Source organism: Xenopus tropicalis, chromosome 2 (genome assembly GCF_000004195.4).
Source record: "Xenopus tropicalis strain Nigerian chromosome 2, UCB_Xtro_10.0, whole genome shotgun sequence".
Classification (NCBI taxonomy): Eukaryota; Metazoa; Chordata; class Amphibia; order Anura; family Pipidae; genus Xenopus; species Xenopus tropicalis.
The window spans coordinates 129,854,164-129,881,359 of record NC_030678.2 but is presented as its reverse complement, the minus strand read 5'-3'; the positions used below and the strand labels follow the sequence as shown (position 1 = coordinate 129,881,359).

General features: G+C 40.0%; 1 protein-coding gene across 1 annotated transcript; it reads right to left on the bottom strand.

Annotated features, from left to right (window-relative positions):
• Positions 1–19,382: 19,382 nt before the first annotated feature.
• Positions 19,383–25,912, bottom strand: LOC100485686 (protein kinase C delta type). Its single transcript, XM_031897112.1, has 12 exons — positions 25,434–25,912; positions 23,602–23,769; positions 23,327–23,418; positions 23,162–23,224; positions 22,471–22,603; positions 22,211–22,372; positions 21,901–22,023; positions 20,794–21,016; positions 20,479–20,695; positions 20,178–20,310; positions 19,918–20,079; positions 19,383–19,730 (listed from the first exon to the last, which is right to left on the bottom strand). Exons 1-8 carry the CDS (start codon positions 25,542–25,544, stop codon positions 20,882–20,884), a joined length of 987 nt encoding a protein of 328 aa, XP_031752972.1. The 5' UTR covers positions 25,545–25,912; the 3' UTR covers positions 19,383–19,730; positions 19,918–20,079; positions 20,178–20,310; positions 20,479–20,695; positions 20,794–20,881.
• Between the last annotated feature and the right edge of the window lie 1,284 nt (positions 25,913–27,196).

Sequence of the window (27,196 nt, the reverse complement as noted above, 5' to 3'; positions counted from 1 at the left end):
GCCCCAAAAGTGAACTCTATAAAAGACTGGTGAGTGTTGTTAACCCAGACTGCAAAGAAGAATTGAAAATGGATGATGATAATTATGTTTAATTTTCAAAGCTTTACAGCAGTAGCTAGATATTTTTACACCTTCCTGTTAGATGAGCTTAACTTGTTATGCATTATTCAGGTAATATGAGCCGTGAAAATGGGATTCTTTTAACCTTACTAAAAGTGTGGTAAAGTTAAACTCGCAGGAAAGAAAAATGGTTCACACTCTTATTGTGTTTTTCAGAGCTAGATTTATGCTGGCTGAGTGCCCTGGATTTAATAGAGCAAGAGTGAGACAGAGAAGAGGGACTATAGTATAAGAATGAACATGCCTCTAGTGCTTTAAGTGAACACAGTCATTTTTTTTCCACTGGTTCTCATATACTTTACAATTCAGCACTGCAATAAAGTGCCTTTACTGTCTATAACGCTACGCTTTTTAATATAATTGAAGTGCTGTATTTATCATTCCCAAGCTATATGAACAAATTTAGTTAAGGTGGATTGGACCAGTGTTAAAACATTTTTAATTCTATCATCGGGAGTTTAAACCTTTTATTCAGTGAAGTAATTTTTTCCACATATAAAACAGAATGGAGATATAAATCCCCTGAAAACAAATTGTAATAAATGAAAAATTACCATTCCTGCCTGCATTCTAGCATTTATTACTTACAAAATGTTCCCGATTCCCTATTGCCCTTGTGCACTTTGACTGCATAATTATTCTGGCTAAATCGAGTTACCCAGCAGTTTGAGTAATGTTTTCACAATTTATGGAAAATAGATTATATATTTGTATAAATATGCTATTTTAAATTGATCAAAGTTCAGCATTTGATATTTATCCTGATATATATGTAAGGGTATTCAGGGGTTAGTTTGGGGAGTAAATGATTAAATTAGTTGGTTTTAGGGTAGGGCACAGAGGGCATTTATCCAGGCTTCAAGCACCATAGGGACTTTTTAGCTTTACTTTTTCTAACATAATGGGTGTCAAGTTTGTATGGCCATCGGGTAACTATTTGTTCCAAAGGTAGCTAAAAAGTACCCAGAAAAAATGTGATATCTTTCAGGACTGCTATACAAGCATACCTAGGGGACAATTTGCGATTTTTTTTCACAACTTGTGTTTTTTTTAGTGATTTATTATGCATCAAAAATGCAAATGTAAAAATACGCCATCTAAAAGCTGTCAAAGTAATGTAGAAGTCAATGGGGCTGGCCTATGCAAATTGTAAGAAATGTTTTTATTTTATGGTTTTAGAGGTTTTGGGGTTTTTTTCATTTGTAAGTCCATGAAGATTCGTAGGAAAACATAAAAACCATAAAAAACACATGGTTTTTGTGTTCTTTTCTTTTTCGTTCCGCATTTTAATTAGTTTGTGCTCTTTCAATTCAGATATTTTTATAAAGAAATTGTGGTTTTCATGGAAATAAGTTTGCTTGTGGTTTAAAAAAACTCTAAAACCACTAAAATCCGAACATTCATAAAGCTGCCTCTAAGGGGTATATTTATCATGCTGTGTAAAAAGTTGAGTAAAACATTTCAAGTGATGTTGATCATAGCAGCCAATCAGATGCGATGCTTTGGTTTTGTAACTCTTGAAATCTAATTGCTGATTGGTTGCCCTGAGCAACATCACCGGTAATGTTTCACTCCACTTTTTACACCGCATGATAGATATACCCCTAAAAGTTGTGCCTTTATTTGGAATTAAATAGGTCTCTAACTGTATATCTGGTGTATAGTTTTCATTGCATCTTTCAAATTAGAATATAGATTACTGAGATTCATCAGTTGGGTTAACTGATTGCTTGCAAAACTCTAATTTTGGGTTTGAGTTCCTAGATGTACTTACCCTATTTTAGCAAATCCAGCTGCAGCCTATCTCCCAACCTTGCTTGCCTAATGCCTTAGGTTTTGCTTGTTTGCTGCCCTGCTGGGACTTGGCCCACACTTTACTTTTCTTAGTGCAAACTTAAGCTTGATCCAAACATTTTCTAAATCCTCCTTCCTCCTTATCCTTAATTCATTGCATAGGTTCTTGCAGTTATTCTTCAGGAGAGACAATTGACCTTGGTGAAGTAATAGGTTCATGCTCAGAAACACCTTATAGCCAATATTTTGACACCTTCATTGTGGAACAGGTAGAGGTGACTTGGGACTGACCAACTTCTCTGTGACAAATACTAGTGTTGTACTCACTGTGTCAAGTCTTCTTTACACCTGTTTATATTTGGGACCTATTTATGACATGCAGAATATTGTTTTAAATAATTTCGGGGTACTCAGACTTTTTAAACGAATTTGGAGGATCATTCTTGTTTTCTTTTGTATGAATGTTGTCATAGATAACTTACCAGTGTAGAAAGATTGCATGCAAACTGAGAATAATGGACAGTAAGGTGGCATCAATTTGTAGAGGGTTAGTGTCTACTTTAACTGAACTGATCCATCTTTTCCCATAATCCAACATAACAACATTCTAACGTGAATCCAAGATAGTAGTGTTAAATAGTAGTGTTATTGCACTGTAAACTTTGTCGAAATACCAATGTTCTACTGTCATTTTTTTTTTCCGTGCAGATTTATGGCTGGTGCATAATTATGACTGGAAATCTTCTGCCAAGAGAAGAAAAGCCTCAACAGATTGGTTTGACACCAAGAAAAAAAGCAGTACATTTTGTGCTGTCATAACATCTGTTTAATATTTGCACAAAAATGAAGATACATGCTCAGTGCAGTTATTAATTATGTTGATAAAAATTCAAATGAGAGAAAACAGATGTTGACGTCTCTTTACTAGATTTAAACTCCAGGAGTTGGGCTACTTTCTAACTGTGGGGCATGCTAAGAGCAGTGTAGGATCTATGAATGACTAAATGCAATGATTTTGCAAGGGCACCAATGTTTATATTAATCAAACGAGCTGTATAGTATTCAGACTCATTGCATGATTTCTAATGAGGAGGAAAGAACATATGGAGAACCTTTTCACTTATTCATCTGGTTATGGCTAGCTTTCATCCTAGGAAAAGAATGTACATACATAAATGATGGCACCCCAGTGGGCTAAGGAGCTGTAAAAGAAAAATATTAATAGGTATACACTGTACATGACATGGAGTAAAGATAACACTTTTAGTGAAATAAATACAGAAATTGCAAAATAAATCATTTGGGAAAGTGGTACAATTTGTGCTGGATTTAACACATTCACTCAAATGCTTCAAATGTACTCCTCTATCAATATACAGTATGCTGGGGTGATCATTAGAGGTGTAATATCACATAAACATCACATGATGCTAATCTTTGTGTAGCCCACTTTTTAGATGCTTGTGATGCTACCTGCTGAATTACTTTGCTTTGGCGCTACAGGAGTCCTGAGCCCCCGCTTACTATGGGGGTTTACAGGGATTCCTCCCTTTAATGGCGTGCCTCCACCCAGGGATGGTCTTGTGGAACTATAATCCACCCCCTGGGAAACAATCAGGATGCTATGCCCCTCTTACTCCTGGTGTAATGTACCCCACCCTGGGGTTCATCCTTACCAGCTTGGTAGTGGTCCTCTGGGCTTGATAGATATCACAACACAGTAGTATAAGTGAATCAGATGAAACAGTTTATTCAAGGCAGACACCTGTCCAGGAGTGGCATATCAGTCATACACATTGCAGGGCACATCTCCCTACATCTCATTGAGAACCTTTTCCTGTTGGACTACCCCACGGTACTCATGCTCGCGCGCTCTCCCCGGTACTCTCGGCAGAGACACTCTCTCATAGAGTTTTCCCCGGTACTCACGCTAGGATGTTACACCACAGGGACCCACACCGGTACTCTCGCTAGGCACCCTCAGATCCGGCCTCCTGGACTAGCGGTGACCTTGTCCACCTACCTAGCCACTTGTGGCCCTGCACTCCAGCAGATGTAAAGCTGGGGGATCTTAATCCCACTACCACTCCTGGAGGGGCAATATCCGTCCATTCTAAACTCTGGTGTCCTACATATCACTCCTGGAGTGATCTATTACCAAACTTCTATCTATTAACCGTGCCAGGGAGTGCACACTACCTGCACAGTCCCTGGACTAAAATGTCTGACTGCACATGGCTGCAACCCCTTATATGGGCCTATGCACCACCCTGTGGCCATAACCCGAACTACAGGTATACTCCCTGTTAATTATTGATAACCCAGTCATCCCAGTGTCCCTGTTAACTAGCACCACCCTGTGGCCTGTCCTAGGGGTGTCTGTCCTAAGGGCCCATTTTTGGAAAACCCCTACATTAGTATAACAGAAACGTTTCGTTTTCACAGAAAACTGTATCGTGGGTGATTAACATAAGCAACGCCCAACATCAGTAACACCAAAGGTTGCAAAGACTACTGCGTCAGAGTATACCCTTTTAAGAAATACCACTGTTACCATTATGTTAATAGAAAGGGGGTTTGTTTACTAACACATCCTGTTGCACTGCTATATAATGGGTAACTGGTAAAAATAATTGCTGATTAGCTGCCATGTCTAATTATACTGGTACAACTTAGCACCTAGTAAATCGCAATGTAACTTAATGTTTGTACCTTTATCAACAAAACCCGTGAAGGTGGTGCTGTTTCTTTAAATCAAAGAATCACGGCATACTTTTGTTGTTCAATGATATAATACTTTTTTTCTGTTTTTGTCTTTTTTGTTTGTTTTGTTTTTTGCAATGGATGTTACCAGCATGTTGATGGTGTTTATTTGGCCCTTTGTGAAGCAAGGACAAGCACTGATAAATGAATTATTGATTTCTTCTATTGTTCTCTCTGAGAATCATAGGCAAAGTAATAGCTTTATATATACTGAGTAAAATCAGTTGTTCGATCTAGTGCTGTAACCTATTTAGCAAATAGGAGCTCATGTTTTCCACTCGCTTTCTGTCAGATCTGACCATGCTATGACACATCCTGCTGACAGAATCTAGAATGATTGTTTTTCACACAAGTATATCATTCTGATAAAGCTGTAACCATCTCTTTTTGCACAAATTGGTTTAGTTAATACTGGTTTCGTTTTTTTTGTTTGTTTTTTTTTTAGCTAAATTTTGAATGGCATATCTTAGTTGCAAAATTCCTATATTGTTAAATCAGTATGGCACAACAATAGCAAAGTCACTAACTTTTTGTTACACCAATAGGTCATTTTGCTATAGCTACTTTGATGGGCACATGTCTCTCTCAACACAACTAAACTCTACTAGAACAACATTTGAACAAAAGTGGTGAAATATGTAGATATGTGGGGGCAGATTTATTAAAACTCACATCTCTTTCTCTTTTTTTTTATTTTCAAATTCGAATAAACTCGTTTCCACAAATGTCTGGCATTTACTAAATAAACTGAAATGAAAAAGCACGTGCGGGAAAAGTTGCAGAAAAGTCACAAAAGTTCCAAATTTTTTCATTTGTTGCATGAAAACTGTGACTTTTTCTAGTTGTCACACAAAAAACAGCATAAAAAATCTGAAACTTTTAAAGTTTTGAAGCAAAAGAAAGATCCTCTAGGAAAGTAAAGGGACATCTGCAATTGACTTCTACATAATCTCAGCAAGTTTTAGCTGCCAAATTGTTGGATTCAGAAATGGTCCCTAAGTTAAGTTTACTAAATTATCCAAAATCCTATACCAGAAGCAGTCATTGTTTAGAACAGTGTTCCCCAACCAGTGGCTTGTGAGCAACATGTTGCTCTCCAACCCCTTGGATGTTGCTCCCAGTGGCCTCAAAGCAGGTACCCATTTTTGAATTTCTGGCTGGGAGGCAAGTTTTGGTTGCATAAAACCCAGTGTAATGCCAAACAGAGCCTTCTATGTGCTGCCAGTCCACATTAAGTAGCCAATTATAGCCCTTATTGGCACCCCCAGGAACTGTTTTCATGCTTGTGTTGCTCTCCAAAACTTTTTCAATTTAAATGTGGCTCGCGGGTATAAAAAGTTGGGGATCCCTGGTTTAGAACAATGAAACCTCAATTTTAAAACAGATTTAAGGTTGCCATACACAGGCAGATTTATCTGTCCATTTATGGGACCCTCCAAAGAGCCGGCCTGAAGCACTGCATCAACTTACTGATGGGGCCCTTCCCTCGACAGCCTACTTACCATCATTGTGCATACCTTGTGCAAACGATTGGATCAGTCCAATATCGCCCACCTTAAGGTGGGCAATTCAGGGAAACATATGCTCATTTGGAGACCCCACCACATGAGCGCATCACTCAGTATATGGCCAGCTTTATTGTATAAGACTTTCCCTAAAAAGGTTTAACTTCAGAAAGCAGTTGATAACTGATAATACTGACAACTAGGTAGATTTTATATAAGCTCACAGAAAAAGAGAAAATGATGGTTTCACAGGATGCACTCTATTGGGCTAAGTCTATAAACTCATTCAGTTTGCTATTATAGGGCATGTTGCTAAGAACAGTGGCAGAGACTTGCTTTCACAGTTGCAAAGCAGTGTGGTGCTCTGTCCTGGGGAACAACAACCCTAGGGGTGCAAGTCTTGGTAAATGAGCACTAAAGTGGGCGCTTTTGTTCCCTTTAGTGTTTTTGCACTTGACACAGAAGCAATAAATCCATTGTCTTATGGAAGAATAGTTCATTTAACAGTTTCTGGCTTCCCTGCAAATTATAACAAGAAGCCACACTGAGAACAGGTTAAACAATTTAGGAATTACAGTGCACAGAAGCTCCACCCAGGATATAAGTGTAATGTCAATGAAGATGCTGCAAGCAGTCAGCTGCAAATGATCAGCTAATTAGTAAAAGGTCCGTAGGGAGAAAAGTGAAGCGGCTCTCAGTAGCTTCTTTAATTTTAGCTTGACAGGAGATAAAACTGATGAGTTCCCAAATGGATTACAACCTAAATGCTAGCCAAGAATGCTAGAATGAATTTTATTTATGTTATTCAGCACATCTGTTGTTGGTTTTATTTAAACATTCAAGAGAGTACTACAGCATGGTTTTACCCAGTTGAAAGGAAAGGGCATTATTTTATCATTAGGTAAAGTTAGGGTGTTGTAGAGTTTATCCTATCATTTGTGCAAAACATTGATTTGGAGAACTACATTTTGTAAATGGTCTAAATGGTCTATAGCTGGCCATACAGCCCTAACGACCAATTTCAGTGCTATGCAACAAATCTGTCAAATTATCGTAAGGTTAGTGAACAATTGTATATCTAGCGATTTTTCAAATCGATCAGCAGGTTTAAAAACTTTTGTTGTTAACAATAACATTTGCCCATTGTCCAGTTGTTTTCAGGGCCAAGCAGGTAGTTTTCCTTGAAATGGTCGTTTTCATTGATGTGCAATACATTTAAATTAAAATTTCAGGATAAACTTGGTCGTACGATAACAAAAATGTAAAAAATCTTAACATTGATGGTCAATTTAATACTAAATGTATCTTACCTGCCAACATCACCAAAAGAAAAAAGTGTTGTTGGACAATCCCTTTTATTAAACCTGCATATTTTTGATACTGTCTCTGTACTTGAAACTCCCACTATAAACAGTACCAGGGGTATGGACACAGCTACTGTAGTGGTGCTGTAGTCCCAGAAAATTTAGAAGCAGGAAAACAAAGAAATTGAGATTCAGAGCTACATCATGTAAGCTTAAACCTAATAAGCAAGCATAGTTGGGAATAGGCTGGGGTCGGGATGGGCATCTTGTCAACTGTAATAAAAGAAGTCCAAAAAACAAAGTGGTTCAAAAACAGGAAAGTCAATAAGAACAAAAGCTTAGAAATATACATATCCACATAGAAAGAGTGGTCTCACTTTGCAAAGTGACCAAGGCTTGGAGTCTATTTAAACCTGTTGCATATGTGTGCAAGGGTGTGCATGAAACATAGTGCCGCCATGTACGTGTAACTAAAGGCTCTCTTACATGTAAACATACTGCCATGTGCAGATAACCTAAGGTGGCACTAATGAGTCAGAAATATAAACTCCATGCAGATGGAAAATAATTTTTTAAAAACATAGCACCTTAAGGAGGTACACAATGCAGCTTTCAGACATGCCAGGGGTCTAGTGCAGCATGTTAAAAACAAACCCGTTCCACAATTATAAGCCACAACCACTATTATAAGAAGCCTCACCCACAAACATTTCTGATATTTCCCACTTTAAATCAAAGTTATTCTGCTATTTCCTCTACTAAACAATTGTATGGTCAAAATGCATAGATTTACTAAAGAATGTGGCTCAAAGTATGTAGGAACCCAAAAATGAAAATAGTATATTCAGCTTCAGCAGACAAAGCACCCTGTCCACAGTGGGCTTAGTTCTTACACAAGAAGGGGTCAAATGCCATTCATTGCTTTCTGCAGGACTGCGCACTGAAAACCTTCATCTTATAAAATAGGGCATTTGTTGCCAATAAATAGTTAAGGTATGTGTTGGATCAACAGAAAGAAAGTTTACATGTACAAAAGAATATTACACTTTTTGAAGTTACTGGTCCTTTAACATTTGCTGTTTAGCACAAACGACAAACACCAGCTGAACAGCACATTACAGATTTTTTAACATTTCCTGTGATCACTGTTGTGTTGCAGAAGCTTGCATTATTCAACCTAATTATCACATTTTCAAACTGGAATCCATATTTTTTTCTTCTTCCCTTTTATATTTGTTGGCCATTATGAACACAGTTCATCTCTCTCCCATTCTAAATACCTCATTTTGTTAGAATTCTATTAACATGTTCTAATGTAAGTACTATATTATGCTCTAACATATACTGCAAATTAATTTCTTTTGACAGTTTCCCTGAAAATACTTGTGATTTATGTGCCTCTTTCATATTTTGCTTTTCAGCTCTGCTATATGGATTACTGTGATTGCGTTTTTCATTCAAAGCAGCATTAAAAGTCTTTGCCTGATTCTGTTTTCGAAAGTGTTTGCTAATGCGTTTATGACTAGGATATACTAGATGCTTCATATTAGTCTTGATCCGATGCATCAGAAAGAAAACATACTGTAACATGCTTGGCTTGACTAAAATAGTCTCACCTGATTTAATAGATATTAAATGCATACTCTCTTTTGCTGTGTTCAGTTGCCACCTTCACATTTTCTTGCAGTCGTTTTCTTGGGGGGTCAGGGATTAAATAAAATATGTGCCTACATACTGTATATGTAATATTTTGTGATAATAAAAGCCTTTTATTCCTGTCTTCTCATTAACACCCAATCAGGTAATTACTTTCATTTTCTAAATTGTAGTAGACTAAACTAATTGCTGAGTATTTGGTATTGTATGTATAACTTTAACTTTATTAGCAACTAGTAAATAAGTCCCGGTTTCTTTTTGTGGATAGTATCCAGAGCTTGTGTGTTCTGGTGCATATGCAGCTCATGGGAAGCACTGTTCTGTTCCGCTGAGAGCACATCCGGGCAGTGAGGGCAGTGAGGTTGGGGAATGCCCTTCCTAGTGATGTGGTAATGGCAGATTCTGTTAATGCCTTTAAGAGGGGCCTGGATGAGTTTTTGAACAAGCAGAATATCCAAGGCTATTGTGATACTAATATCTACAGTTAGTATTACTGGTTGTATATATATAGTTTATGTATGTGAGTGTATAGATTGGTTAGTATAGGTTGTGTGCTGGGTTTACTCGGATGGGTTGAACTTGATGGACAATGGTCTTTTTTCAACCCTATGTAACTATGTAACATCCAACCAACTATAGATGTAGCGATATGATCAGTTATACTATTAGTTTGGTGTTGCCAAAAAGATGATACAGGTATAGGACCCATTATCCAGAATGCTCGGGACCAAGGGTATTCCGGATAAGGCGTCTTTCCGTAATTTGGATCTCCATACCTTAAGTCTACTAAAAAATTAATAAAACAGTAATTAAACCCAATAGGATTGTTTTGCATCCAATAAGCATTATTTATATTTTAGTTGGGATCAATTACAAAGTTCTGATTTATTACTACTACAGAGAAAAAGGAAATCAGTTTCAAAATTCTGAATTATTTGATTAAAATGGAGTTTATGGGAGACAGGCTTTCCGTAATTCGGAGCTTTCTGGATAACGGGTTTCTGGATAAGGGATCCCATACCTGTACAAAGTCAGAAAGAGACTGTTTGTACTCATACTTTGGTGACTGTGTCTGCCATGGTTTGACATGACCTTGACAAGATATGATTATCTAGCCTTTCTGATAAACTACCCTATGATTAAGCATCCCTTAAGGCACAAAACGCGTCAGGCTTTTTTGTTTGAGATGCTTTTTCTTTAAAGTAAAACTAAACATGTTTTAACTGCACCACAGTTCTATTTTTGGTTGTGGTTGTGCCAACCTATTCTCATTTTGAGACTATTTGGTTTAATAATCTTCCTAAGAGCTGAAGGGGTTAGGTGTGTGTATCTGGGCCACTTACTTTACTTAGCCGGATTTGAAAAAACTATCTTGTTTTTTGGATTATTTAAATGATTAAAGGGTATGCCCACCTTTTTGCAAAGTCCAAACAAAGCACTGAAATATAGTATTCTGTCTTTGAATGATGTTCTTACCAAATCCTGGATTCAGTGCAGATGCAAAGACTGACAACAGGGAGACATATGTGCATGCTTTGTCTGTTCTCATTCATTTGCATAGAATTCATCTTATTGGCTACAAATAAGATTTATGGTATGCAAATGAGTAAGAAAGAGATAGGGTATTCTTAAAGAAGTAGTTCACCTATAGTTTAACTTTTAGTATGAAGTAGAAATCAATATTGTGGGACAATTTGCAATTGGTCCTCATTTTTTTTTTGGCTTTTTGTTCCAGTTTGAACAATTTCGATAGCTATCTGATTACTAGAATGCAATTTATCCTAGCAACCAGTCAATATTTAGAGCCTGAATAGAAAGATAAAAAAAGTAGCAATAACAATAATTGTAGTATCACAGAGCAATAGTTTTTTGAAGTGCAGTGGTCAGTGACACCTATTTTAAAGCTGGAAAGAGTCATATGAGAGAAGGCATATAATTCAACAAATATAAAAAAATGAAAGCTTGCTAGGAATAGGACATCTATAACATACATCCCCTTTAACACCATACAGTCTTTACTATTTTTTTCTCTCCCCACTGCTGACCTCTTTCTCATCATAGTGAAGGAGGGGGTTGGAAAACCTGAGGATTGAACAGGCACATATTTCAATCATTTATATCATATATTGAAGGCATTTGTGTTGACCTCCTATATTGAGAAAATCGGTAGGACTTTGCAAAAGTTGGAACCCCGCCCCTTTAATACTTTTACTCTTAAGCACTGATAACTGATGTGCAGGAACTGGTGTTTTAAAGGGCATCTGTTGCCCCAAAATTGTTTGCTGCACCCATGCTGGGGGCTGATACAACACTCACCCCATGCAGGGGAAAATGATGCCCCTGACAGTGATGCAGCTAGCCAGTTATACCTGGAGCCATTGCCAGCTGGGGTTCCCTGCAGTGAGCATCTGCAGCACAGGAGTGGAAGTTAAAATGTGTGTATTTGACTACCTAAAGATTCTGCAGTTGACTAAACCCACAATAACCAACTTTTACGAGTAAAGTATGCCAAATGTGCAGTCCCACATCAGGAGTATGGTATTCTACATGTTAGACACATAACCCAACTTAGAGCAGCAGCGGACTACCTTGCAGTGAAACGAGATAGGGTATTTATGCTATATAACTAAAGCAGTGATCCCCCAACCAGTGGCTCGTGAGCAACATGTTTCCCCCAACCCCTTGGATGTTGCTCTCAGTGCCCCCAAACCAGGTAGTTATTTTGAATTCCTGACTTGGTGGCAAGTTTTGGTTGAATAAAAACAAGATTTACTACCAAATAAAGTCTGCTGTGAGCTGATAGTGTCTATAGAGTCTACCTAATAGCCAATCTTAGCCCTTATTTGGCACCTCCATGAACTTTAATGATGCTTGTGTTGCTCTCCAAGTCTTTTTAGACTTGACTGTGGCTCACGAGTAAGAAAGGTTGGGGACCCCTGAACTAAAGGATGAACAAAATAAACTAAACTTCAGTTAGTTGCCAAAGTTGCTGACTTTAGAACTTAAATGTTAAAGGGGTAATTCAGTTAAAACTAAAAGGTATGAGTCACCTACAAATACGGCTTGTGAAACCTTTGCATGTCTTGCAACAGTAAGTTTGCAATTGCAAATGTTTTTGTTTGCATGAGTGCACAGTGTATGTCATAAAACTTCTTAACTTATTTTTGCATTTAAATTTATGCTGTCTTCAAGCAGGTATTAAACATTTGCAAAGTAATAAATGTTTAGTGAACAGTATTACATTGGGATCAGCGCTAAACATTCCCAAAAACACCATTTTACACTGCTTGCAATTCTTATTACTATCCCCCCCCATAGTTACTTCCTAATTGGAAAAGTTACTCTGCCTGCACATGCAATTTTCCCCTGGTCTGGGAAGCAATTGAAGATTTTTTACCACAGGGTTAATGTCACCTTTGACCATTATAAAACACGGGCCTATTCCATAGCTTCCCTTAATAGGCTGCTAAAGTTAGCATGAAAATGAATATTAAGATGAGTAATTGTAAGCTACAAACACCATCGAATGTTAGCGTTTTGAAATGGCTTTTGATAACATGCAGAAAATGATGTTCCCAGAAAAATAATTTCAGTTAACAAGTAACAAGGAATTGTAGATTTTTCTCGAGTAAAAGATGTTTAGAAATATGCTCTTTTCAGCACATCTTTTCGTATATATTCTGCCATTTTCTTCACTTTAATCGCAGATAGTTAAAAATACGGTAAAACTATGATCCATCACTTTAAAGGAAGCTTCATTGTTTTTTTTACTACGTCCTTTTATCCCTACTTATAATGATACAAACTGATTTTAAATGTTTGTGATGGGGTCCTTTGGCCCTACTGATCAAATGTGATAAGTGCATTCGTATAATATTGTATATAAAATTGTATGCCATTGTATTGAAAAGGGGAAACATTCAGAAAGGTTAAAATGTTTCATAGATACCTGTTGTTATAATTTTGTACTTTGCAGTGAGGCCCCTGTTAAGCTGCTCTAGCATTTCTGTGGTGAATTTGTTTGGTAGGCAAAATAAAATTAACAGTTTAACTAATTCTAGAGCAATTATGATGTGCATTATAGTATAGTGTTACATTACAGCTTATAATAGCCTAAAATGTATGTAAAAATTAACACTGTTAATTTTTTATGGATTTCATAATATTAGGAGTTCTTACACTGCCTATACTATGAAATGTAACTTGAGCGCTACCTGCTGTTTGCCCAGGCAATGGCTGAGCAGAATTGTAAATGCTTATTTTTATGGTAAAGGAAGTTTCTCTTACAATTTATCTAATCATTTCTCTTACAACGAGCATTTTTCTATGCGAATGTTGATAAATACAATTTTTATTTCTTTCTCCTGGATAGTGATGAACAAATCTGTCCCATTTTGCTTTGCTGAAAAATTTGTGAAACCGTAAAAAGATTTGCCAAATGCGGAAAATGACATGTGCCAAAAATAGCTGTGGCCATCAAAAAATTGTCGTGGGTCGTCTGTGTGCGGCAATTTTTTTTGAAGTGCATCATTTTTTGACACGTGCAACACTTTTTTTTGACGTTTCGCGAAAGAATCCGCCAATGGCAAAAAGAAGAAATTCGCCGCAAATCCATGCCTGCCAAAAAATTTGCTCATCACTACACCTAGATGTTTATGTTGAGCAGTATTAGTGTATATAGCAAAGCACTATAAAACTTTGAATTTGCTATATTCCATCTTAACTATTTAATCACTCAATATCTTCTTTCATTTAGGATTCTTACCCTTGAAATACCTTAGCAGTTCATTTTAGTTTTCCTGTTCTTTGTTGCTATCGCACAATCCACTTTATTTTTATTTGATCCCTCTGTAAAAAGTCCCAGTTCAGTCATTTTTTATTCAGTGACACCTAGTTCTAAACATGATAAGGTCAATTACCTGGTGAAACAGAACTTCCCCCAAACCTTCCCAGACTGTTAAATGGTCCTAAAGATTAAGAAAGCTTATGTGTGTATGTTGTTTACAGTATCTTGAATACACTATGATGCTATTGTTTAGTAAGGCACTGTAAAGTCGACATTGTAAGACTCCATAAAATACATAGCTGTGAGGTTCTGGGGAGAGCCATTGGAAGAGCTTGGATGGAAGTAATTGTCAGTGTCACGTAGATGTGGTTTGCATAACTGTTCGCAGCTCTAAAGAGCAGGGCTTTCCGGGACCATTCAATTATCAGTTGCCTCTTTTAAGATTTGCTTCACTTTCTTCTTTCTTGTTAAACCTTTGAACAAATACACTTGCATTGTAAATAAAACAGCAGGACCTTTTGACAGCATTGCCTCTCTCGTCTTAGCAGAAGACTGGGATGGGAAATGGCTGCTCTCCTACTGTTATCAATGAGCCTGCAAACAGACCTTTTCACCTGTTGTTTTGAACAGTTATAAAAGGCACCTTAGTTCCGATGCTGAGGGAATGTAGCAAACTGCTTGATGTATTTTTGCATTTAGAAAATGAGCAAATGAAACAAATTCAACCATGTGTTCATTAATTGGCTGTTTTCAGTTATTCGTTTTCTTTAAAATACAGGGAAGTCTATAAATCAAATCTATTTTACCTGAGGACAATGTCCAGTGTTAAGTCATTTATATAATTTAACCATTTTTTTTCTTAAATCTGAGAAAATTTTGTGTATCTGCTGACATCATGTCACACAAAAAAGGAAATTTATTTCAGTTGTGTATACCACTGCAGATGGATTTATTAGGAGAGCAATAGAGGAAAAATATTAATTCAAAATTATTTTATGAGCACTATAATGAAAAATAGGATTGCTTTACAAAAAGAAAAAGGTAATCAAGGGTTTTGTACGTAGAGTGATTTTCCCTTCTATAACATTTGCTACTGTGTGAGAGGACTATGCCTTTTTTAACAGCAAGAGTCAATGAGATAGCAAAGCTTAGATGAAGCAAAGGAAACACCTTACATCGTACATAGAAGTAAGGTATGGGTGTGGGTATGTGTTTCTACAACAGTGCAATGCAGGAATTGTCTAACCCAAGTCTCCTCTACTAACCTAAATACAGGTATGGGATCCCTTATCTGGAAACCCCTTATCCAGAAAGTTCCGAATTACGGAAAGGCCATCTCTCACAGACTCCATTATAAGCAAATAATTCTAACTTTTAAAAATGATTTCCTTTTTCTCTGTAATAATACAACATTACCTTGTACTTGGTCCCAACTAAGATATAATTAATCCTTATTGGAGGCAAAACAAGCCTTTTCAATGATTTTTAGCAGACTTAAGTTATGAAGATCCAAATTATGGAAAGATCCCTTATCCAGAAAACCCCAGGTCCCCAGCATTCTGGATAACAGGTCCCATACCTGTATTATAAATCTAATTAGATAAAATTCTAAATAAATTAAATCTAATTCATTAAAGGATGCAAGCTAGATTGGTATTTTACTTTAACATGTAGCCCTGACTTTTTAATAAAGCTTTTAATATGTGCATTTATATGGCATATTTGAAGGGGATCTTATTTAGCAGTGGCATTATCAGTTCAGATCTAAAAATGAAATTTAGCTAACAATGAATGCTAAAAGTTTCAAGTTTCAAGTTTATTGTCATATACAAATAACAATGAAGCATCATTACTGTAATAAAATTTTTTTGACCCGTGTTCCTCCCAACTTTACATAGACAAAAAAAAAAAAAAATACAAATATTAAATATAATAAAAGTGTGCAATAAAGGTACAAGTATTTACAATAATAAAATGCAATGCAATATTTGAAATTGTGCAGTGAGGATTTAAAGTGGCTTTGCTTAAAGTGACACTGCGAAGAGTCCAGTAGTTATGGGGAGGCAGAAAAGTGATACTGACTGCTTTTCAGAAAGTCCATTTGCTATACTTAAGGTGGCCATACACGTAGCAATTCCAATCTTTCGTGCGACCATTTGTCGCAAGAAAGATCGTTCCCACCTTCCACTGATGTTCGGGGCTGAATTGTCAGATATGGAGTTAGAAAAAATAGAAATTCTGTCTCCACCTGGCAATTCAGCCCTGAACGTAGATTTTGCTCGGGCGCTATCAAAAACTTTTAACTTGGCCAATCAATGAGTTGACCAATATCCATTGCCTTCTGTGATATCGGTCGCCTCTTTGAGTCGCCATACATGCACCGAATATCGTATGAAACGAGGTTTCATATGATAATATTGGTGCGTGCATGGCCGGCATTAGCAGTACACCATACCATAGCTTCATTACACCCCTTTAAACAAATTTACACTACTTCAATGAGCTTATATTTGTTATCACCCACAACCACTAGCTTTGCCTGTTGCCACATTGCATACTGCAGCTGCAGAAAAAGAAACAGAGCTGAAATATTCACACGAGTTAATTTGCAGTGCATCTGCAGAGCAGGTTATGTTGGCGATTTCTAATGATGATGGGCAGAGCAATTCCAGCTGAGAACTGTACATGTTTATAGATTCCTTTTCATATAGCTAAGACATAATCAGAGCAGTGGGAGACTGAGAGGCATCTCTACCCAACTGAAAACAGTACAGTCACCTCTGGGTGTCAGGAACTCCCTAGATGAGAACTGAGGACTTAGAGTATATTGGCCACTGTTCCCCCAGACTGAGCCACAAGAGGCAGTTTATCTAAATACATTTTGCTCCTGTCTGTATTCACCTGCTAACTTGCTATGATCCAGCTGCAGGCAATAGACCAGTTAAAGGAGAAGGAAAGGCTACAAAAGAGTTAATCTCAAGCTGCAGGCTTACCATCCATTGTCTCAAAGGTGCCCTTAAGTCTCCCCATATAGTGATGGTTTAAAAAAAAAAACGCAGAGCTGTGTGAATAAACTTCCCATGATGCCTCTCTCCTTCGCAGATTTGAGGACTTGTGAACAGAGGCGGCGCATGCGCAATGTGGATAATCAGTGGGTCATAATCAGTGAGTCTCCATTCAGCACCCTCTGAGCCGGTGGGGGAGAGGCAAGGGGGAAGAGTTCCGAGCTGCGGCGGGGTGGGGTTGGTTTGCTGGTGGGGGGAGAGGCAAGGGGGGAGAGTTCCGAGTGGCAGGGGAGCGGCGGTGGCGGGTGGCTGCTGGTGGGGGGAGAGGCAAGGGGGGAGAGTTCCGAGCAGCAGGGGGGGGCTGGTGGGGGGGAGAGGCAAGGGGGGAGTGAATGAGCGAGCGGGGGGGTGGGTTGCTGACAAAAGGAAACGAGCGGACCAGAGCGGGTGGTGTGTGACAAGAGGGGGGGCGTCGGGGGGGGTTGTGCAGACGAGGATGTATATTATGGATACAGATATCTCGATACATATAAGGACGCAACTGCTGGGGTGGGAGACACAGAAGGACGCGGGGGCGCAGGGAGGATGTTGGGGGGCGCATGCGCAGTAGAGACATTGAGGGAAAGGGAGTGGGCATGCCTTATTAAAGATGGCGGCGCCATTCACTGAAACAAGTATGTAGAATATAGCAGGTGTATCTGTGTAAATCTTTCATTAGGCAAGCCAGAAATATAGCGTTTTTACACAGCAATAGTAGTGTGCTTAATAGGTTTTGACTTTCCTTGTCCTTTAAAGGAGAAGGAAAGGTAAAAATCACTGGGGGGAGCCAAATTTTAGGCACCACCAGTGACTGGCTTACCTTTTACCCCAGGCTGCTGCTCCCGTTAAGAGAAAACCGCATCAGCACGGGGTAGCTGGGAGGGAGCTTTCCTCTTCTGTCTCTCTTCATACATCTGAATCCTGGGGCCTACGCATGACAACCTTTCTTGTCAAAGTTCTGCCTTTCACTCTACTGCGCAACCATCACGAAGACAGAAGGAGGAATAGGATCTCTCCCTCTCAGCTACCCCGGCTGGTGCAGTTTTCTCCTAACAGGGGCACATGCCCAGGGTAAAAGGCAAGCAACTACAATCACTGGGGGATGCCTAACATTTGGCGCCCCCCCCCCAGTGATTTCTACCTTTCCTTCTTCTTTAGGAACTATATAAGCGTACATCCTAAAACAACCTGTGCTGGATCATTCTGTCAGAATTACCCACTGTATAAAGAAAAACAGTCTGAATACTTGAAAGGGAAGTTTGAGAACAAACTTTATGTTAGTTTGAAAAATGTGAAGTCACTGAATGAAATCTGATGTGTTGTTGTCTCCACCCAGTTTTTCCAACCTTTAACCTAAAATAAATTAAAGAAATTCGATTGGCTGTTGGTGGCTCCGCTCACATTTTTAACCTTTAATACGTAGTCACCCAGTGACTGACTGTGCAAAGTTTGGGAACCCTGGTATAGTGTGAGAAAGGCAGCAGTAAAAACCAATAAAATTCAATTGGTGAAATCTGATTGGCTGTTGGTGGCTCTACCAACTTTTTATAACCTTTAACCTTATTCCCCCAGTGGTCAGGTGTGAAAAGTTTGGGGACACTGGTGTTAAAGGTGTGAGAATGGCAGCACTTTAAATTTCCCCATTAAAATCAATGAAATAAATCAGCAGTTTAAATAAACATAAGAAGGTGAAATATGATTGGTTGTTGCTGGCCCTGCCCATTTTTCTAGATTTGGAATGTAGTCACCTAGTGGCAAGCTGTGCAAAGTTTAGGGACCCTGACATTTAACATGTGAGAATGGCAGCAGTTAAAATTTCCCCACTTAAAACAATGAAAGAAATGTGATTGGCTTTTGGTGGCCCCACCCACCTTTTCTAACCTTGAGTACCTAGTCACCCAGTGACTGACTGTGCAAAGTTTGCAAACCCTGGCATCAAACCAATAAAATTCAATAGGTAAAATCTGATTGGCTATTAGTGACTCTGCCCACTTTTTCAACACTAAACCTGCAGTCCCCTAATGACCAACTGTGAAAAGTTTGAGGACCCTGGGGTTAATACTGTGAGAATGGAGAGTTTGGGTGTTGTACCCCTAAAACTGTAGGAGGAGTAGCATTTAGAAAATAGGGGGCGCGAAGAATAAGAAGAAGAAAAACTGGAAGAATAAGCTGAAGTCGAAGAAGAGTATGTTGGGTTTTTCAACCCAACATAATATAAGTCTGTGGGATGTTGGCAGGTTAACACCACTATATTGTGGGGAAGCAGCATGGGAGATGGGGCAAAAGTTACTTGCCTTGTGTGCAATTACCTCTAGGACCAGCACTGGTCATGAAGGGCACTGGCTAACACTCCTTGGTGGTAAAACCAGACCTTGGCACAAACAACTTTTATTTAATATTTTATTGAAATATTAACAGTAAACAGACAGTAAAACAAAAAAAAACCTCAACCCTTTGGTGGGTGAGTATTAAACCCCCACACCTTCTCCAATAATCTAGGAATGGATTCTGGGCATCATTTTCAGTGAAACATCTCCTTTTGGGTTGAGGGGTTGGTGGTATAGGGACCCCATCCAGATGTTACTGTTGCTTTTGGTTATCTTAGGTCCATAGTTCTGGCCCATGTCCATGACGTTGATCCATTTTGAACCATTTTGCAACATCTTTGTCAAGATGGCAGTCTCATTGCAACAAGACAAATTCCTACATTCCTGGAGCAGACGAATCTCATCCTTTCCTCAGGATTATCACACACAAGCTGCATGAAGAGACAGGAGTTTAGATACCTTAAAGGGGACATATACCCTCCCATATAATGTAATGAGAGTTATCTTCTCTCCCTCTAATAAGAGAAATAGAACTGAGCTGGGGATTATCAAGAGATGCTTTCTCTATCATTTAACTAAGGGGGTCCAGTAAATTCCCTTCCTCCCTCTCACACTCACCTTCAGGATAAAGTCCCGGAGTTCGGGGCTCATGGAATGTATTTGACCTTTAGACTCCAGTGTAGGCTCCTGTTCCAGTTTCAGCCCGGTGGCCATCCGAAATAGAGTTACACCAAGTGAGTAATAATCCACAGTGTGATCATACTCATCCCTATAGAGAGCCTGCAAATGCACCAATAGAGGGGGTTAAGGAAGCCTTTTGCATGATGGGCTTTTATATTCCCTATAAGATATAAAGAAGCAGAAGGTTTAATCCTCACCTCAGGAGCCACGTAACCGCGGGTTCCAACGCAGCCCTTGGCTTTACCATTAATCATGTGTGCAGCCAGGCCGAAATCGGCTATCTTGGCATGACCCCTGCTGTCTAGCAGAACATTTCCTAGTTTCAGGTCCCTGGGAGGAAAGAGAGTCATATCAGCTTGTGAGACAGGTCTATGGCATGCTCAGTACCCATGCTGGGAAACTTATGGCTGCCCAGCAGGAGGCTTATGAACCCGTTAACAGACAGTAAAACAAAAAAAAACCCCAACCCTTTGGTGGGTGAGTATTAAAACCCCTTACCTTCTCAAATAATCTAGGAATGGATTCTGGCCATCATTTTCAGTGAAACATCTCCTTTTGGGTTGAGGGGTTGGTGGTATAGGGACCCCTATCCAGATGTTACTGTTGCTTTTGGTTATCTTAGGTCCATTGTTCTGGCCCATATCCATAACGTTGATCCATTTTGAACCATTTTGCAACAGTCAAGATGGCAGTCTCATTGCGACAAGACAAATTCCTACATAAAATAAAATGCACATTAAATAAGCAATTGTTCAAGGTTAGAACATTTGTTTGTAAATATAGCAGCAAATTCTCACAGTTCTATCCACTCACCTGCTATATAGCTCCTCCGGAACTATAGATTAGGCACTGGTTCTGCTCAGCTATCCAGAAACATCTCTACATTTATCTAAAACACGAGTCAGGTGTTGCAATTTCTGACAAATGATATGCCTCGGAATAGTTCCTGTTGGCTAGTGGTGAGGGGGATCTTCTCGCCTTTGGATTGCATTAGTGTCCCATAGGGCACAGATTCACCTAATTTTTTAGGTTGAGGCTAAAACAGAAGAAGAATCAGTGATACAGAAAAACCTATGTGTTCAATCAGGGCAAGGCTGCAAGGAACTATGGGGGCTATGGAACTATGGGGCTGTAGGATCTATAGAAACAAATGGATGCACAATCGTATTTCATGCTTTTAGGGAGATTTTCATTGGCTGAAACATAAAAAAAGAACAAGGCTTTGTGCATTTGGGTCCCAGGTTGGTAGGACCCAGGTTGGGTGTAGGTTATTTACACACCATATTTAGGTTATTTACACAACCTGAATAACTTATACTTTAGAGTTTCTCCCCCGCATTAGTTTTATTTCTGATCCCTGAATACAATATAAACCCCCTTTTATGACAAAATCTGACCATGTGTCTTTACCCAGTAACATTACTCGGATCAGCAGTGGCATAATTATATGGCACTGGGAACCCCACCAAAAAATCTTCAAAGGGGCCTGGCTAGCACCACAACCTGTTAGGTCACATTCGCCAACTTGTTGTTTCACACCCGCCCGCTTTTTGGTGAGTGGAGTGGAGGGGAGCGGTAGGCTACCTCTACGGCTATAGAGAAAGTAGACCCTGAGGTTCAGTTTCTCTGGGGCCCATCGGAGATGTCACTCCATGGGCCCCCAACTCCAGTCCCCAACTCTTCCACCACCCCCACCCCGCATGCTTTGTGTATCCAAACTTTTTTCCTTGCGACCATGATCAGGGGTGCAGGGGTGGGGATGGACTGCTCAAAGTTACTACCAGGGAGTGGGCCTGGGTTGGCGGGGCCCACCAGTTTTTTTCCAGTTCTCCTGCCAGCCCAGTCCGACCCTGTCATGGTCCAGGCCTCCCCCCCGGGTCCCCCAGACACTGGGGGTAAGATTAAACAAAAAGTACTTACCATAATATAAGGTGGTTTAAGTTTTCCACTTTCCAGGGCCTCCCAGTCAATGGGCCCCAAAAAAGGATGGTCCTTTATGGAGCAGACGAATCTCATCCTTTCCTCAGGATTATCACACACAAGCTACATGAAGAGACAGGAGTTTAGATACCTTAAAGGGGACATATACCCTCCCATATAATGTAATGAGAGTTATCTTCTCTCCCTCTGATAGGAGAAATAGAACTGAGCTGGGGATTATCAAGAGATGCTTTCTGTATCATTAAACTAAGGGGGTCCAGTAAATCCCCTTCCTCCCTCTCACACTCACCTTCAGGATAAAGTCCCGGAGTTCGGGGCTCATGGAATGTATTTGAGCTTTAGACTCCGGTGTAGGCTCCTGTTCCAGTTTCAGCCCGGTGGCCATCCGAAATAGAGTTACACCAAGTGAGTAATAATCCACAGTGTAATCATACTCATCCCTATAGAGAACCTGCAAATGCACCAATAGAGGGGGTTAAGGAAGCCTTTTGCATGATGGGCTTTTATATTCCCTATAAGATATAAAGAAGCAGAAGGTTTAGTCCTCACCTCAGGAGCCACGTAACCGCGGGTTCCAACGCAGCCCTTGGCTTTACCATTAATCATGTGTGCAGCCAGGCCGAAATCAGCTATCTTGGCATGACCCCTGCTGTCTAGCAGAACATTTCCTAGTTTCAGGTCCCTGGGAGGAAAGAGAGTCATATCAGCTTGTGAGACAGGTCTATGGCACGCTCAGTACCCATCCTGGGAAACTTATGGGAAGCAGGAGGCTTATAAAGCCAGAGCTGGGAAAGGGAACTATTTGCAAATTCCTACATTTCTCCATAACAATGATGCAGTTGGTCAGTAGGGACACGGTACTGGGTCTCTATTCTGGTAACTAAATGGGGCTGTTAGGCCTGGACTGGGATAAAAAATAGGCCCTGGCTTTTCAACTACAAAAAGGCCCAAACAGCTACCCAGCAGCCCAATAAATAGTGACTGTCTATTGCATCTTACTGCAACCCCTCTGGCATTTGCCAGAACCTACAGATTGTCAGTCCAGGCCTTGCTGCGGAATCTGTAAAATGCCAGAGGGGCTGCTGTAAGATGCCATAGACAGTCACTATTTATTGAGATGGTGAGGGGGGGTGCTGTTTGGGCCTCTGTGTACTTGGAATGGAATGCCAGTGCCTATTTTGGGGGGCCGTATTATATACTTTAGGGCCCAGGACCTAAATAAATAGCACCATTAACTCACCGATGGATATATCCCAGGGAATGCAGCGATTTAAGTCCGCAAATCATTTCAGCTGCCAGAAACCTACGGGAGATAGAAACACTGTTAGTGCCTGTTCCACTGCAGCCCACAAAGCCCTATGTATCATTCACTCCATGCAGCTCATTCACTGTCTCCGGCACCTACCGAATGGTATTGATGTTAAGGGGTTTGTTCTGCTGATAAAAGTCATATAAGGAGCCACCTGATAAATAGTCCATCACGAAATAGATGTTGTCCTGTAAGAAAGAACAGACAATGAGGAGAACAATAAAGGGAGGGAAGACAACATGTTACACATTCTGTACATTACAGCTCTATGGTAAGGAAAAAGGTTGTGGATTATGTGACACATCATGGCCGCTACTCAGTCAAACCTGTATGAAAGGGAGGGAAGTCATAAGAATTAGAGGAGCTCGTACCTCAGTGTGAAAAGCAGCAAATGCTTCTGTGAGGAACTTACAGTCCATGGCAGCTTCTAATATTTCCTTCTCAATCATGATGCTAGCCACAGAATTCAGTAGTATGTTCTTCTCTACCACCTTCACTGCGACCAGCTGTTTGGTGACCAACTCTCGCGCCAGCAGCACCTAAAGAACATAATAAGGAGGTGCAGCAGGAGTTATAGATAGAGATATAGATATATATGGTACATTATCCCTTATAATACATGAGTGATACCCAAAGTTCCCTGTATAACTCAGCCTGCAGACTTGTGCCTTTAAATGGTCACAAAACCCCTCAGTGACTTCTAATATCCTTATCATTTACAGTAGGGGGTACATTATCCCTTGTAATACACGAGTGATACTCAGTTCCCTGTATAACTCAGCCTGCAGCCTTGTGCCTTTATATGGTCACAGAGCCCCTTAGTAACATTGTACATTATGGCATTTTAGAGTACGGTGCTTATTATATTGTATATATGTCTATGAAGATTCTCATTCATGCAGGTCATGATATACAGCAGTGCTGTCCAACTGGCGGCCCGCGGGCCGCATGCGGCCCGCGACCCCCCTCTGTGTGGCCCCCCACCTGTCTGGCTGCTTTGATGGCTTACTCTTGTGTAAGCTTTAAATGGTATCAGTACTGTGATTAACTGCCCCCCCTGCATGGTTCTCACCTCAGATTCAGGCTGTAATCCCCCTGTATTGTTTAAAAATGTAATCTCCTGTGTTGTTCACACCTTTTAGTTTCTGCACTGTTCACCCCCTGCAGTGTTCACACCTCAGGCTCAGGCTGTAATCACCCCCATTGTTCCCCTGTTCACACCTCAGGAGCAGTAGAAACCCACAAATAATCCCTGCACACTACAAAAAGAACATATACTGAGGTGGTACTGCAATTATAAAGTTTTTTAATATATAGTTATTGTGCAGACTGTAGGAGCAGTGCCAGCATTGTGTCACTGTAGGCTGCCTGTGTGTGCCATACACACAGGCATCATAGGGCAAGCAGAGTATGGCACACAGAGGCAGGGTAGGGAAGGCAGAGTATGGCACACACAGGCAGAGTATGGCACACACAGGCAGAGTATGGCACACACAGGCCAAGTATGGCACAAACCAGCCAAGAATGGCACACACAGTGAAAGTATGGCACACGCAGGCAGGGTAGGGAAGGCAGAGTATGGAACACACAGGCAGGGTAGGGCAGGCAGAGTATGGCACACACAGGCCAAGTATGGCACAAACCAGCCAAGAATGGCAAACACAGTGAAAGTATGGCACACGCAGGCAGGGTAGGGAAGGCAGAGTATGGAACACACAGGCAGGGTAGGGCAGGCAGAGTATGGCACACACAGGCCAAGTATGGCGCAAACCAGCCAAGTATGGCACACAGGCAGGCAGAGTATGGCAGGTTTTTGCTGTACTACAACCATTAATATGGGTATGGTCATGTGATAACATGGGTGTGGTTTCAAGTGGGTGCGGTTTCAAAAAGGGGAGTGGTAAAAACTGGCTTCCATTATCGGCCCTCCACCATGCAGGTCAGAAAAATTCCGGCCCTCGGTACAACAGAAGTTGGACAGCACTGATATACAGTATCTAGAAGAATTAAGTCTAAAACAACTGAAGAAAACTTGAAGAAAAACTCAGAAAAGTCCAGTTGTTTTAGACTTAATTCTTCTAGATACTATATTGTATATAGGAAAATCTCACCCATTAAACTGTATAATACTGTTCATAACATTTCTCTTAACCAACACTGTAAGCCCTTTACCTATTTAGAGAAGGACATAACCATTACGTACCTTCCCATAGCCTCCTTTGCCGAGTATCTTATAGAAATTGAAGCTGTTAAGTAATCCGGTGGGACCTACAGGAAGGGCGCTTGCACCTGGAAAGAGAAATATTTTAATCATTTAATATCTGAGCTGAAACAGCACTCAAATCCCAATCATTTCTCTACAGGGCTGTGGGTATGAAAGATAATAGCTGAAGATGAAGCCAAAATACATATGTTTTATATCCAGTTTAAAGGGGTAGTTCACCTTTTAATCAAATTTTAGTATGATGTAAACATTAATATGCTGAGACAATTTTCAATTGGTCTTCATTTTTTATTGGTTGTAGTTTTCAAGTTACCTAGCTTTTTGGTCAGCAGTTCTCCAGTGTGTTATTTCAGCAGCTACTCAGTTGCTAGGGACTTATTTATTTATCTAGGCAGTTGTTTGAATGAGAAACTGGAATATGAATAGGTGAGGGACTAAATAGAAAGGTAAGTAATAAAAAATAACAATAACATTGTAGCTTCACAAAGCAATAATTTTTGTTGGCTGCTGTGGTCAGTGACCCTCATTTGAAAGCAAAAAAAGAAGCAGAAGTGGAAGGAAAATAATTTATAAACCATAAAATAAGTAAATAAATAAATAAGACCAGTTGCAGAGTTGCTAGGAATAGGACATTCTGTAACACACTAATGAGGTTATGTAATAAAAGGCACTAAGTTTGTCCAGGAACAGTAACCCATAGCAACCACTCAGCAAGTAGAATTTACTGGTCACCTGTTTAAAAGCAAACATCTTATTGGTTCGTATGGGTTGCTGCTCCTGGGCAAACTTAGTGCCTTTTATTACATATGGAGGTAAAAGGTAACTTAAAGATGAACCGTCCTTTTAAATTACAAATTCGCTACTTACTTGGCGCAGGTTGTAGTTTTGGTTCATCAATCTCCTGGTTTTCACCTCGGAGTCTTTTAACCGTTCCTTCTGTAGGTTCCTCTGCCCTAGGGCGCTTTACACCCTGGGTTGGGAAAGGAACTAAGGATTTCATGTTCTCCGACCCACTCGCAGCAGCGCTTGCAATGGCGCCGCTTGTTCCCGGTGGGCTCAGGGCACCACGTTTGGCTTCAGCCTTTGGATTTTCTCCTCTCTTTTTCTTGTTTGGGAGATCTTCTCCTTCTTTGCAGTTCTGCTCTGCCTTTCTCTTTCTTTGAGGGGCCTCATTTTTAACTGATTTCTCGGTCTTTGCCCAGGCAGATGCAATGAAGGTTTCCTTCAACTTTCGATGAAGAGAACGAAAGGCAGCAAAAAACATTGCCGTGAAGCCAAGGGCGTTGCTTTCTCTGGGTTTTATTTCCTTGGTCGGATTTTTATCCCTTGATTCTTCCTCCCTTTTCATTTTTTTGTTTATTTGAAAATCTTCTAGCTTTCGCTTTTTAGAATTGAGTTGTGAGTCCATAGATCGCTACGCTAGGCGCACGAGCTACGAGCTGTATAGCACACTCCTACTCCTCCTTTGCTATACTGATGACTTTCTGCATGTGACCTGCACAGGAAAACTCTGCTGGACACATCACAATGTCCCTGAAAGTCTTGCATTGTGATGTCACTGGTGCACATCCAAACTGAAACTGTTATGTCAGTAACAGATGTACCTAAGTGACAACTGTTGGACTCATTGAACTCATGGGATGTACCATTTTTAATTCATTGCCTAAAGCTATAGGCACAGATAGTTTTTGTTATAAAAATCTGTACTTAATGGATAGTGGGTTTATGTCAGGGAAGGGCAA

Coding starts and splice junctions, on each gene's coding strand:
- LOC100485686 (XM_031897112.1), bottom strand. CDS start 25,544: ATGATTAAAATATTTCTCTTTCCAGGTGCAAGCGCCCTTCCTGTAGGT. Junction 22,373..22,470: donor GCGGTTACGTGGCTCCTGAG/GTGAGGACTAAA, acceptor GTGCATTTGCAG/GTTCTCTATAGGGATGAGTA. Junction 22,024..22,210: donor TCCGGGACTTTATCCTGAAG/GTGAGTGTGAGA, acceptor CTCTTCATGTAG/CTTGTGTGTGATAATCCTGA.